Below are 14,275 nucleotides of genomic sequence, written 5' to 3'. Positions count from 1 at the left end.
AAGAGCAACTCCAAGACACATAATTGCCAGATTCACCAAAGTTGAAATGAAGGAAAAAATCCTAAGGGCAGCCAGAGAGAAAGGTCGGGTTACCCACAAAGGGAAGCCCATCAGACTAACAGCAGATCTCTCGGCAGAAACTCTCCAAGCCAGAAGAGAGTGGGGGCCAATATTCAACATTCTTAAAGAAAAGAATTTTCAAACCAGAATTTCATATCCAGCCAAACTAAGTTTCATAAGTGAAGGAGAAATAAAATCCTTTACAGATAAGCAAATGCTTAGAGATTCTGTCACCACCAGGCCTGCCTTACAAGAGACACTGAAGGAAGCACTAAACATGGAAAGGAACAACCGATAACCAGCCATTGCAAAAACATGCCAAAATGTAAAGACCATCGAGGCTAGGAAGAAACTGCATCAACTAACGAGCAAAATAATCAGTTAATATCATAATGGCAGGATCAAGTTCACACATAACAATATTAACCTTAAATGTAAATGGACTAAATGCTCCAATTAGAAGACACAGACTGGCAAACTGGATAGAGTCAAGACCCATCAGTTTGCTGTATTCAGGAGACCCATCTCACATGCAGAGACATACATAGACTCAAAATAAAGGGATGGAGGAAGATCTACCAAGCAAATGGAGAACAAAAAAAAGCAGGGGTTGCAATCCTAGTCTCTGAAAAAACAGACTTTAAACCATCAAAGATCAAAAGAGACAAAGAAGGCCATTACATAATGGTAAAGGGATCAATTCAACAGGAAGAGCTAACTATCCTAAATATATATGCACCCAATATAGGAGCACCAAGATTCATAAAGCAAGTCCTTAGGGACTTACAAAGAGACTTAGACTCCCATACAATAATAATGGGAGACTTCAACACTCCACTGTCAACATTAGACAGATCAACGAGACAGAAAGTTAACAAGGATATCCAGGAATTGAACTCATCTCTGCAGCAAGCAGACCTAATAGACATCTATAGAACTCTCCACCCCAAATCCACAGAATATACATTCTTCTCAGCACCACATCACACTTATTCCAAAATTGACCACATAATTGGAAGTAAAGCACTCCTCAGCAAATGTACAAGAACAGAAATTATAACAAACTGTCTCTCAGACCATAGTGCAATCAAACTAGAACTCAGGACTAAGAAACTCAATCAAAACCGCTCAACTACATGGAAACTGAACAACCGGCTCCTGAATGACTACTGGGTACATAACGAAATGAAGGCAGAAATAAAGATGTTATTTGAAACCAATGAGAACAAAGATACAACATACCAGAATCTCTGGAACACATTTAAAGCAATGTGTAGAGGGAAATTTATAGCACTAAATGCCCACAAGAGAAAGCTGGAAAGATCTAAAATTGACACTCTAACATCACAATTAAAAGAACTAGAGAAGCAAGACCAAACACATTCAAAAGCTAGCAGAAGGCAAGAAATAACTAAGATCAGAGAAGAACTGAAGGAGACAGAGACACAAAAAACCCTCCAAAAAATCAATGAATCCAGGAGTTGGTTTTTTGAAAAGATCAACAAAATTGATAGACTGCTAGAAAGACTAATAAAGAAGAAAAGAGAGAAGAATCAAATAGACCCAATAAGAAATGATAAAGGGGATATCACCACTGGCCCCACAGAAATACAAACTAACATTAGAAAATACTATGAACACCTCTACACAAATAAACTAGAAAATCTAGAAGAAATGGACAATTTCCTGGACACTTACACTCTCCCAAGACTAAACCAGGAAGAAGCTGAATTCCTGAATAGACCAATAGCAGGCTCTGAAATTGAGGCAATAATTAATAGCCTACCAACCAAAAAAAGTCCAGGACCAGATGGATTCACAGCTCAATTCCACCAGAGGTACAAGGAGGAGCTGGTACCTTTCCTTCTGAAACTATTACAATCAATACAAAAAGAGGGAATCCTCCCTAACTCATTTTATGAGGCCAACATCATCCTGATACCAAAGCCTGGCAGGGACACAACAAAAAAAGAGAATTTTAGATCAATACCCCTGATGAATATTGATGCAAAAATCCTCAATAAAATACTGGCAAACCGGATCCAGCAGCACATCAAAAAGCTTATCCACCATGATCAAGTGGGCTTCATCCCTGGGATGCAAGGCTGGTTCAACATATGCAAATCAATAAACGTAATCCAGCATATAAACAGAACCAAAGACAAAAACCACATGATTATCTCAATAGATGCAGAAAAGGCTTTTGACAAAATTCAATAGCCCTTCATGCTAAAAACGCTCAATAAATTTGCTACTGATGGATTGTATCTCAAAATAATAAGAGCTATTTATGACAAACCTATAACCAATATCATAACTGAATGGGCAAAAACTGGAAAAATTCCCTTTGAAAACTGGCACAAGACAGGATGCCCTCTCTCACCACTCCTATTCAACATAGTGTTGGAAGTTCTGGCTAGGGCAATCAGGCAAGAGAAAGAAATCAAGGGTATTCAGTTAGGAAATGAGGAAGTCAAATTGTCCCTGTTTACAGATGACATGATTGTATATTTAGAAAATCCCATTGTCTCAGCCCAAAATCTCCTTAAGGTGATAAGCAACTTCAGCAAAGTCTCAGGATACAAAATTAATGTGCAAAAATCACAAGCATTCTTATACACCAGTAACAGACAAACAGAGAGCCAAATCATGAATGAACTTCCATTCACAATTGCTTCAAAGAGAATAAAATACCTAGGAATCCAACTTACAAGGGATGTAAAGGACCTTTTCAAGGAGAACTACAAACCACTGCTCAGTGAAATAAAAGAGGACACAAACAAATGGAAGAACATACCATGCTCATGGATAGGAAGAATCAATATCATGAAAATGGCCATACTGCCCAAGGTTATTTAGAGATTCAATGCCATCCCCATCAAGCTACCAATGACTTTCTTCACAGAATTGGAAAAAACTGCTTTAAAGTTCATATGGAAGCAAAAAAGAGCCCCCATTGCCAAGACAATCCTAAGTCAAAAGAACAAAGCTGGAGGCATCACGCTACCTGACTTCAAACTATACTACAAGGCTACAGTAACCAAAACAGCATGGTACTGGTACCAAAACAGAGATACAGACCAATGGAACAGAACAGAGTCCTCAGAAATAATACCACACATCTACAGCCAACTGATCTTTGACAAACCTGAGAGAAACAAGAAATGGGGAAAGGATTCCCTATTTAATAAATGATGCTGGGAAAATTGGCTAGCCATGAGTAGAAAGCTGAAACTGGATCCTTTCCTTACTTCTTATACGAAAATTAATTCAAGATGGATTAGAGACTTAATTGTTAGACATAATACCATAAAAACCCTAGAAGAAAACCTAGGTAATACCATTCAGGACATAGGCATGGGCAAGGACTTCATGTCTAAAACACCAAAAGCAACAGCAACAAAAGCCAAAATTGACAAATGGGATCTCATTAAACTAAAGAGCTTCTGCACAGCAAAAGAAACTACGATCAGAGTGAACAGGCAACCTACAGAATGGGAGAACATTTTTGCAATCTACTCATCTGACAAAGGGCTAATATCCAGAACCTACAAAGAACTCAAACAAATTTACAAGAAAAAAACAAACAACCCCATCGAAAAGTGGGCAAAGGATATGAACAGACATTTCTCAAAAGAAGACATTCATACAGCTAACAGACACATGAAAAAATGCTCATCATCACTGGCCATCAGATAAATGCAAATCAAAACCACAATGAGATACCATCTCACACCAGTTAGAATGACAATCATTAAAAAGTCAGGAAACAACAGGTGCTGGAGAGGATGTGGAGAAATAGGAACACTTTTACACTGTTGGTGGGATTTTAAACTAGTTCAACCATTATGGAAAACAGTATGGCGATTCCTCAAGGATCTAGAACAAGAAGTACCATATGACCTAGTCATCCCATTACTGGGTATATACCCAAAGGATTATAAATCATGCTGCTATAAAGACACATGCACACGTATGTTTACTGCAGCACTATTCACAATAGCAAAGACTTGGAATCAACCCAAATGTCCATCAGTGACAGACTGGATTAAGAAAATGTGGCACATATACACCATGGAATACTATGCAGCCATAAAAAAGGATGAGTTTGTGTCCTTTGTAGGGACATGGATGCAGCTGGAAACCATCATTCTTAGCAAACTATCGCAAGAACAGAAAACCAAACACCGCATGTTCTCACTCATAGGTGGGAACTGAACAATGAGATCACTTGGACTCGGGAAGGGGAACATCATACACCGGGGCCTATCACAGGGAGGGGGAGGGGGGAGGGATTGCACTGGGAGTTATACCTGATGTAAATGACGAGTTGATGGGTGCAGCACGCCAACATGGCACAAGTATACATATGTAACAAACCTGCACGTTATCCATATGCACCCTAGAACTTAAAGTATTAAATAAATAAATAAATAAAAAAGATAGGGATAGCTTGTCATAGCATGACATAAATAGGAAGGTAAATATGTTGTTTAAAAAAATGTAATGGCATTTCAAACCCAAAGATAATTTTTAAAATATTATCCATTACCAGTCTAGATTTTTCAAGGTTTTGCTCCCTTAAATTTATGTAATGAATGTGGATAACATAGCAAATCAATAGGCCTACCCAGTAAGCATAACCTTCTTAGATCTGAGTATTTTTGTGCAACAAGAAAAATGTCAGGCAAAGAGTCGATATAGTTGTTGAGAGTTGTTTCTAAAGGTTATAGTAAGTCTCCTGTTATGTCAGTGTTGTGACTAAAGATAAGATCCAAGAAGAATTAATTTAATTGTACTATAAATGGTTACATTACAAGGCTTAAAATGAAAAAACTCTTACCTCTCAACTCAGTGGTTTATTGGGAGCTCTCTCTGATGACTTGTACTTAAGATCACCTTGCTTTTACTTTTCAATCAAAAGATGACAAATACTATACCTTGTATCTCATTAGTAACAATTTCTCATTAGTGACAATTAGCTAATCCTGTATGTACATTAAATGTTGGTATAACAATAATTGACAATATTTATACAACTCTTTTGCCAGGTACTATTCTAAGTAATTTTCCATTAATTATCATAGAAAAACTAGGAAATGTATTCCATTATTATCCTTGCTTTAACAGTTAAGGACACTGAGGTGCAGAAAAGGTAACTAACCGGCTGAAGTTCCTATGATAAATAAGGGGCAGCACTGGTATTTGAATCCACTGCAGTCTGGTTTCAGAACTTTTACAGTTAACCACTGGGCCATACTACCTCCCTGTTGAATTAGTCATCCTTCTTCCTATTAAAGAGAACACACAAAAATGGTGCCTATATCTTTCCTATACATGTGTGTGTGGGTGTATACATATATATACACACATACACACACACACACACATATATATGAGTAAAATGAGAATTCCAATTGTTCTTACCTCTCTTCCAGTGACAGCCTACTCTGACAACACAGGCTGAGTTAGATGCCCCTCCTGTCCCACATTCACCTCTCATACAGCACTTGATATGCTGATCTGTCATCATGTCTCAATTGATTGTAATTACACGAAGCAGGGATTATTGAAAGATTGACACAGAGTACAGTGCTTAGAATATAGTAGGGGTTCAATAAATGTCTGTTTGATGAACTGATGCTTCTCATTGTTTTCAGGTCTGCCTACTGACATTCCAGACTGTACCAAAACAATCAGATGTACTCCTCCCCAATAAGCTACCATTACTCTGATATCAACTTTTGCAATTCTTCACAATGTGACAAACTACATTTATCTTTGAAATACTTTTGGAAAGCATACCAATAGCTATCCCAAGAAAAAAGGTCTTACCTTCTAAATCTTCTTTCTCAAAGTGTGTTTTGAGAATAGAACGAGTTCCACCTCTATCCACAACTGCCTCTTCATCATTTCTCTGTTAAATGAGGATAAGGAAGATTAAATGATAACACACATATTATCTTAATTTCAAAAAACAAACCTTGATAAAATCTGATATTTCAAAGTTTAATTCAGTCACTTAAATCTAGTTGTTCATGAGTAGTCTATCTGATTATTAAGTGTTGGCTCAAAAAGAAGACTAAAATAAATTTGACCACATATTTGAAGAAATATCTGGTTTTTTATAACATTGGAGGCAGTCAAACATTCCAGTTGGCACCATTTGTTAGTGAGATGAAAAACAAAACAAAAAAAAAAATAGTTATCCTATTTAGTAACATGCATTTTTATCCTTGATAAAGAATTCTTGTTAACAAGATGACATTTTGAACTACGCAAGGAAAATATGAAAATCAATAGTATTAACACCATTAATGCTATGGCAGGTAAAATAATTCCACTGTCATTAAAAATGGGGTTGGGGGATCTAATCTCTTGAAAGCAATTAGTAGTAATTATTAGGTAAAAGGCAATTCTAATTACTTTGCTTCAGTATAATGTATTTTATTCTAACTAAATAGTAAATTATGATCATGTGCACTAAACCTTCTAGTGTCTCTCTATATTTTTGCCAATTTAGAATGAGTGGATAGAGGCTATGTCTTCTGAGTACTAAACATATGCTCAAAATACTATAGTCACTAATTTGGTACTCAAAAAATAATGGAAGGGGGGCTGAGTATAATCAATCCATTTTGACAATGCAGGAATAGACAAAATACAAAATTCTGAAAGAAATAAAATGTAAACTATTATATTTCCAACTTTTATCTGGTTGTGCACACCTCTATAAAAATTACCTTAACAGTGAACACTGAGCACAAAAGGAGAAATAAAAAGATAGACTAAAGGTGAGTGAAGCTTCCAAGATCTATTCCTGTCTATTCTGGTATATGACTAGTAGAAAAAAGGTTTTTGTTTCTTCTTTGAAAGCCAGAGTATGCTGAAAAGAAAATAAAAAAAAAAATTTAAAATGTAAAAACTTTTTTTTCTTCTATCCATCAATACATTAGAGCATCAGACATTGGGGACCTGCCTTTCTTCCATTAAGGAAGAAATATTTGACAGAGTGCCATAATATGTAGCAGTGAATACAAGAGTCATGGGAATCCAGAAAAGAAATAAATTACTGTTAATTTAAGAGTATGGACAGAACAGAGAGGGGGAGGAAAAAAATTTTCAATGTCTCAATGTTGGAGAATTCTTATAAATAAGGCACATGAAAAATTAGAGTAAGGAGAAGAGAAATGAAAGAAGAATCAATAATGTCAAACAACATATAGACATTTTTTAAAATGATGCAAAATTATTTTCCAAAGTTGTTGAACTTGGACTACATGATCATTGGTAACTTTGTGAGGGGAACATATAAGGAAAATGCAAAAGTCAAAATCTAATCAAGCAAAACTAACGAGGTGATCTATCATGAATAAATGGGGCAAGAGGATATAGTTCTTGCCTTGCAAAGCACTGCTGATTCTCATTAGCTTACCCCCCACTGCATGTCTTTGCTTTTAGACCTTTGACTAGACTTAAGTTCCAGTGGGCCTTGAAAGGTGAGGTACAAAATGTGACCCACAAGGAGTTGAGCTACATTCCAAATAACTGCAAGATGTTTCCAATCTATACAGACAGAAATACAGGAAACATATGTGGGAATGGATATTAAGGGTGTTGAGGTAATAATGGAAGGAATATAACATTGGCTCAGGCTGACTTTATTGATATGGACCCACTAAACAGAGATCCTATATTTAATGTCATCACTCAAGGGGTTAGAAAGGACTCCAACAGTTTGGTTAGTTGGCTAAAACATGAACCAAAAAATGGGCTATGCTAAATGAAGTTGAAATTCCAGAACTGCTTTGTTACACTGTAGAGGAAAGTATATAAAGGCTTAGGAAGACTGAAATGTTAGAGTAGATTTATAATTTAAGGCCTGCTTGCCCATACCAGGAGGGTCCAGAAGACACATCTTTCACCAGGACTATGGGAAACGAATTTGTGATGGGAACCCTAGCATCCTTGAAGAGCTCTATGGTCTTTTTCCTCTGTGGGTCAGGAATTATAAGGAAACTGCTGTCATCAAACTGGAATCCTAAAATGGAATTGGATAATTAGATCCGAGGCAGGACAGGAGCCAAAAGACAGCACATAGTCACTAAAGATGGGTGTGGTTAACATATAAACAGTAGTAAAAACAGTAATCAGAATAGTCTGATTCAGAGACCTATGGTATTTGTTAGTTGATCAAGGTGTCACTAGAAGTGAAATAGACGTGCAGTCTACTAAATTCTTACATGATCTGTGGAAGCACAAAAGGTCAGGTTCTAGGTCAGTAAACAAGTCTAACTTGAATCATAAGAAGAGTCATGGTCTCTCAATCAATGTCCATACTTGAGCCAATTTACAGACCCAGAACCTCTTGAATGAAGGAGAGGCCAGATCCACTAGAGAAAGGATCTTGCTACACTGCCAAAAATTTGTAGTCTTTCTCACAGCCTTCCCCAAAGAGACCTACCATCTTTTACCAGGATGACTGTGCATTGGGGAAAAGGAAATAATCGGACTTTGAGGGAAATAACTGGACGCTGTCTCTGAACTGACACTATTCCAAACAGACTGAAAATGTCACTTGGGCTCACCAGCCAGAGTAGGGACTTATGGATGTCAGGTAGTCAGTGAAGTTCTGGCTGAAATCTGTCTCACTGTGGATCCAGTGGGTTTCTGAACACATCTTGTGGTTGTTTCCTCAGTTCAAGAATGAATAATTGAAAGAAAAATAGATTATAATTGAGAAGTCTTCAAAATCAGAGTATTTGTTTTGTTTTCAAGTCAGTTAGACCTTTGCATATCTGAAGGCTAAAGGAAAGGTGTCAATATAGAAGAGAACTAAGATGCTAGGAAAGAAGTAAATAAAAATTACCCCTAGCCCAGGTGCTAAGAAAGAATATGACTCTGATCTAAGGAGTAAGCTATTAGCATTAAAGATAGGGACTCTTTTTTTCTGAGGTTTGGGGGAAAGAATATTGGAAGGGTTGTTATGTATTCAGAGATATTCTGAACAAAGAAAATGGTAGGTGAGGAACCTTCTACTAGGTGGCCTTGTTTTGGGGGCAAACTGAGAGGTGATATCATCTTCCAACAGTAACAGAGCAAGTAAATGAAGAAACTGAGACATTGAGAATACAAATTCCAAATCCTTTTTGAGAATGATATTTTAGCTGATGTTATCAGGGCCTTTTTATGGGTACTCAGAACAGATAACTATTCCCATCAGTTTTAATTTCAGATGACCAAGGCAAAGGATTCTAAGAGAAAAATACCACAATATTTTCTGCTTCCTTTGGATAACACATTAAAAACAATTAAAACCCCCGTAAGAGCAGAGTATAGCAAGTTCCACCATTCTTACACATTAACAATCTGTTTCCACTTAGCTTTTCTGATTGGTTTACTACTGTCTTAGAAAAGAGTTCAGGGAGTTAGATACTGAACTGGTAAATGAGGTGTGAGGTATATGGTTAAGTGTTTTCCTACTACTTATGAGGATGGCATAAATAGCAGTGTTAAAACACAAGACGTTATAGTCAGGTGTCTGAAGTAGGGATAAGTACAACTAACACGCATTATGTTTTATACCAAATAAAGTTTAAAAATGCTCATGTCTGTGAAAAAGCCTGAATACACACACACACACACACACACACACACACACACACACACACACATAAAAAATATATATAGATATGCTTCTTAATTCTTCAACATAATCTTGATAAAGATTTTTGCCTCCATGTTTTACAAATCAGTACTTTCAGGTAAAGGATTATAGATACATTTCAACCAGGGAGGTCAGCTCTCCTGTGCATCACACATAGCAAAATACATAATGGAAAGATATGTTTTTTAGCCTGTGGTCTTGTATCTTTCTGACAACATATGCTGAGACAGATCAGGGCTAAGTTCTTGCAATAAGAGTTAAAGAAATGTATGAATGGAAAAAAATTTTTTAATGAAAATAAAACAGGATTCATAGCCATTGCTTTGCTCTTGGGCAGTTTTTTAAAAAGACTTGGTTTGAGCAATAAAAGCAATAGAAAAAAACTAAAAATGGGGTTTATATAATTTTCCCGAACCAGACAAATACAAGTTGAAGCCTATTAAGATTCTGTTACTGATATATTTACAAAGCAAATTTATTATTTTTTTTGCAAGACATAGTCAAATATATGTCACATTAGAATGAATCTCTGCCCTCTGAGGTGTTGTTAGGCAGAATGCCAAAAGCTAAGTCATGTATCCATGTTCAAAGGTCAAAACAAGCACTATTTCACTGTATCTTACGATGGCAGTCTCTTAAAAACAACTGCAAAATGTAAACCTTTGTGTAAAAGGCCAGAAGATGTTTTCCCCTAAGCAGTGAAACATTTAATTTTTATTTCAAGAACCTGAATCAATTTTTAACTTTTATGAATGATTTTTCTCTTTATTTATATAAGGCACCTATGCTATCCTCAACCAAAAGACAATTCCATTAAATAGTTGGAAAGATACTGAGAGTGAAATTTTACAGCAGAAGTAGAAGTAGAATCTAAATACGAAATAGTTGATTATTTAATTCCTGTACAAGTTGCAAGGAAAAATGACTAAATTGTAACATTTATTTGAAAGAAAAATACGAGAAGCTAGAATATGAATGTAATTCAATGTACGTGTCTCATTTTGAAGCTTCATATACAGTACCCCCTTTAAATACTCGTTGGATGCTTCACAGAAAAATAAAATGTATACTCTTTTAGGCAAAAAAAAAAAAAAAATCCCAAGATACAAATTAACACTAATACATGTACTAAAAGTCCTCTACTTTTGTTACAGTTTGAAAGATCATTTCAATATTGTTCAAAACTTTTTAATAGAGCACTTCCCTTCCTCTTTGTTATCAAGAGCAAGTAAACATGGGACATGATGAAGGGAATGCAGAGGGACATACAGCACTGGGTGCCAGCCTTTTGGTTACCCCAAACACATAGTAAGATAAATTTTTATTTCATTTTGTACTGAGTTACTCTCTAGATTTATTGAACATCAAACACATTAATGCATCCTAATTTCCACATGTATTTGCTCATTTAGGAGTAAACTTTTGCACTGTGTAAGGAAGAAAACATGTAAACATATTGCATTTTGCATTGTCCCTTAGTATAATCTACCCTTGCTATACCATCAGGTAAACTTTTTTTTTTTTTTTTTTTTTTTGAGTCTTGCTCTGTCACTCAGGCTGGAGTGCAGTGGCATGATCTCAGCTCACTGCAACCTCTGCCTCCTGGGCTCCTGGGTTCAACCAATTCTCCTGCCTCAGCCTCCCAAGTAATTGGGCTTAGAGGCACGTGCCACCACGCCTAGCTAATTTTTCCATTTTTAGTAGAAATGGGGTTTCGCCACATTGGCCAGCCTGGTCTTGAACTCCTGACCTCAGGTGATCCGCCTACCTCAGCCTCCAAATGCTAAGATTACAGATGTGAGCCACCACGCCCAGCCCCACTGGGTAAACATTTATAAGATAATCAATTCCAGTAAGTAGTATAGGACAGTGTTTTAAAAGTTTTTTGGACATGACCCATAGTGAGAAATACATTTTATATCTCAACATAGTCACATATTTATATATGTGTAAACAAAACAAAAATTTCACAAACCAATACTTACCATTAACAATGCACCCTGATATTTTCTACTCTGTGGTATTCTACTTCATTTAAAAATACTCATCACTATCCATTAAATTTTTTTCAAGACTTATTAATAGATTTTTACCTGCAAGTTAAAAAGCTCTGGTAAAGACTATTGCCCTGGAACACAGTAACAGTAACTAATCCGACAGAAATCACACCTTAAGTCCATTTACACAGGCTTCTAATCAAATGAACAAACTCTAATACATTACTTTTCAAGTTAATATTTTCCCATTTTAGAAGAGTCAGTTGTGTTAATTTAGGAAGAGAAGAATTTTTTGTTGTTACATTTTACCAAGCAAATATTAGAGAGCAATAGCAAAAAAAGATTGCTAGCTCAACTTTCACATCTGAACCAGTGCATTCCCTAATGGAAGAGCAGCTAATATGGGCCACTGCATTTCACTGTTACAATGTTCACATAAAAATATCAACTATTTCTTCTGGAATTGTTTGTGAATATCATTAATCTCTTTATGAATATGTTAAAAATACATTATTCTGATTTACTATAACTCTTGTCTATGGTCTGAAAAAAATATGTTTTTTCCAGTTTTACAAAATAAAACTAACAATAATGCCATGAGCTATAAAATTCAAATATTTTATATCCATTATGTGAGCCTTTTAGTAATTCTCTTTGCATTCTAGAATGAATAGAGGACAAAGCAGTTTATTTTCAATTCTGAATTCTTTCTTCAACTACTTCTAACTCTGTCCTTCTACTCTGTTCCTTTCCTCTGCCTATAAATCTCCATTTTCATTGATTTTTTATTTAGCCTTCCACTATTACCACTTGATAATCTCAGCAATTATATTTATAAGTTAATATATTATCCTTCCTTTAAAAAAAGATGGCATGCTAGAAACACTTTCTTGTGCCTTGCTTTTCTTACTTAACAATATATCCTGAAAATTATTTTACAGTATGTAGAGATCCTTCTTATTCATTTTATAGCTGTATAATACTCCATGGTATGGATGCACCATAATTCAGTCAACCAGTCTCCTATTGACAAGCATTTGAATAGCCACCAGTCTTTTGCTATTACAATTATTGGCAATAGATAACCTTGTACATATATCACTTTATATTTTTGCCAGTTTATTTTTTGAGATAGATTCCTAGAAGTGGATTGCCATGTCAAAAGATTAGATGAATCTGCCATTCTGCCAGATGGTCCAAATTCCCCTTCGTAAGGTTGTATCTCCCCGCTTTATTTATCATATCAATTTTTAAAAAGCAACCACCATTTCTGCCTTTTAATTCGCTATTAGGACAGTATGATGTACTATATATTCTCCATTAACCCTTATAAATCTGCTTAGCACTCTTTTCCCCACGCTCTCTCTTTATAAACTACATCACCAGATTCCTTGCCTTCCACCTTCTGGTTAAGTTCAGCCAAGGGGAGACCATGTCAGAGGGTTGGACCATGGGAGAAGAGAGGCATAGCCCCTGTTAGGCCATAGTATGGAAATTGCTGCATTCCTCTATCATAGACCAAAGCTCTTGCCCTATGACTCCTTTACACCTATAGCTCTTGCCAATTTTTATTAACTGCTCCCACACCTCATTCCTTTAGGCCTAGGGGTAGTACTAGATTCCTGTTGTTGCAGGTCTCCAAGATTTCATGAACCCTAGCTGATTTCCCTTTATCCTGCCTAAACCTTTATATGTATTTTTTATTTCTTATTTGCCCACACCATTACAAATAGTCCTTTCATTAAACTTGCTTTATCACCCCTTTGGAGTGACCATCTGTTTCTTGCTATGACTCTGACCTATACATATGTGTCATGTTTATTTTAATGACTGAAACTCCATGGATTCAAATTGTGTGGAAATGGACATGTAATTAAGATGGCAATCTATGTACATGACTTTGAGTAAGAAAAATCTTTCAAAAAAATACTGCTGAATGAAGGGTAGAGTAGAAAATGGCAGGGAAATAAAAAAGAGAGTATAAGAATAAACTTCTGGATGTGTGAAAGGAAGTGAAAAAGAATAACTAATAAAATACAAGTACGGAACACTTTCAAAGAAGTTTTCTCATAACTCAAGGAATGCATGGTCTCTCTCAATCTATGGGTGAGTATCTTCATTAATATAAATAAAACATTTTCTAATATTAATTTAAGGAGCAGTAAAAATATATGGACACATATATTTTATAAACATGACCTAAGAGCTAGTTTTTTAAGTGTTTTTTATTTTCAAAGGTTTCAGACTTCGCAATTCTCATTAATGTTAAAATACTTCATAGAAAACAAAGGTTGATTTTACTCATTTCACTATGTTAAAACATGAATTTTCCAAACTTGTAACATCTCACGTACCATATTACTTTCACATTCAGATTTAATAATGTTTTGCTACTGTTTCATTAAATAACAGATACAAGAATTTAACTTCTTAGTTTTCTTTTCATCTTATTACTTTTATGTTAAATTCTGAAAATAAGAAAATTGAAAATTAACATTTAGATTCAATGCTAAAATTCAACATATGCATCCATTATTTACTCTAAAGTCAT

The 14,275-nt window shown here is 35.6% G+C and overlaps 1 protein-coding gene across 20 annotated transcripts in view; it reads right to left on the bottom strand.

Annotated features, from left to right (window-relative positions):
* SLC4A10 (solute carrier family 4 member 10) overlaps positions 1-14,275 on the bottom strand; it is a 391,994-nt gene that overhangs the window by 229,300 nt on the left and 148,419 nt on the right. For all 20 annotated transcript variants that reach the window (XM_065525564.2, XM_065525565.2, XM_005573309.5 and 17 more), the window contains one exon: positions 5,896-5,977. In XM_065525564.2, the coding sequence (XP_065381636.1) occupies positions 5,896-5,977 (82 nt within the window). The remainder of the gene's footprint in view (positions 1-5,895; positions 5,978-14,275) is intronic.

The sequence above is a fragment of the Macaca fascicularis genome, chromosome 12 (genome assembly GCF_037993035.2).
Source record: "Macaca fascicularis isolate 582-1 chromosome 12, T2T-MFA8v1.1".
NCBI classification, from domain to species: domain Eukaryota; kingdom Metazoa; phylum Chordata; class Mammalia; order Primates; family Cercopithecidae; genus Macaca; species Macaca fascicularis.
The sequence above is the reverse complement of the archived record's forward strand: the minus strand, read 5'-3'. Positions and strand labels throughout refer to the sequence as shown.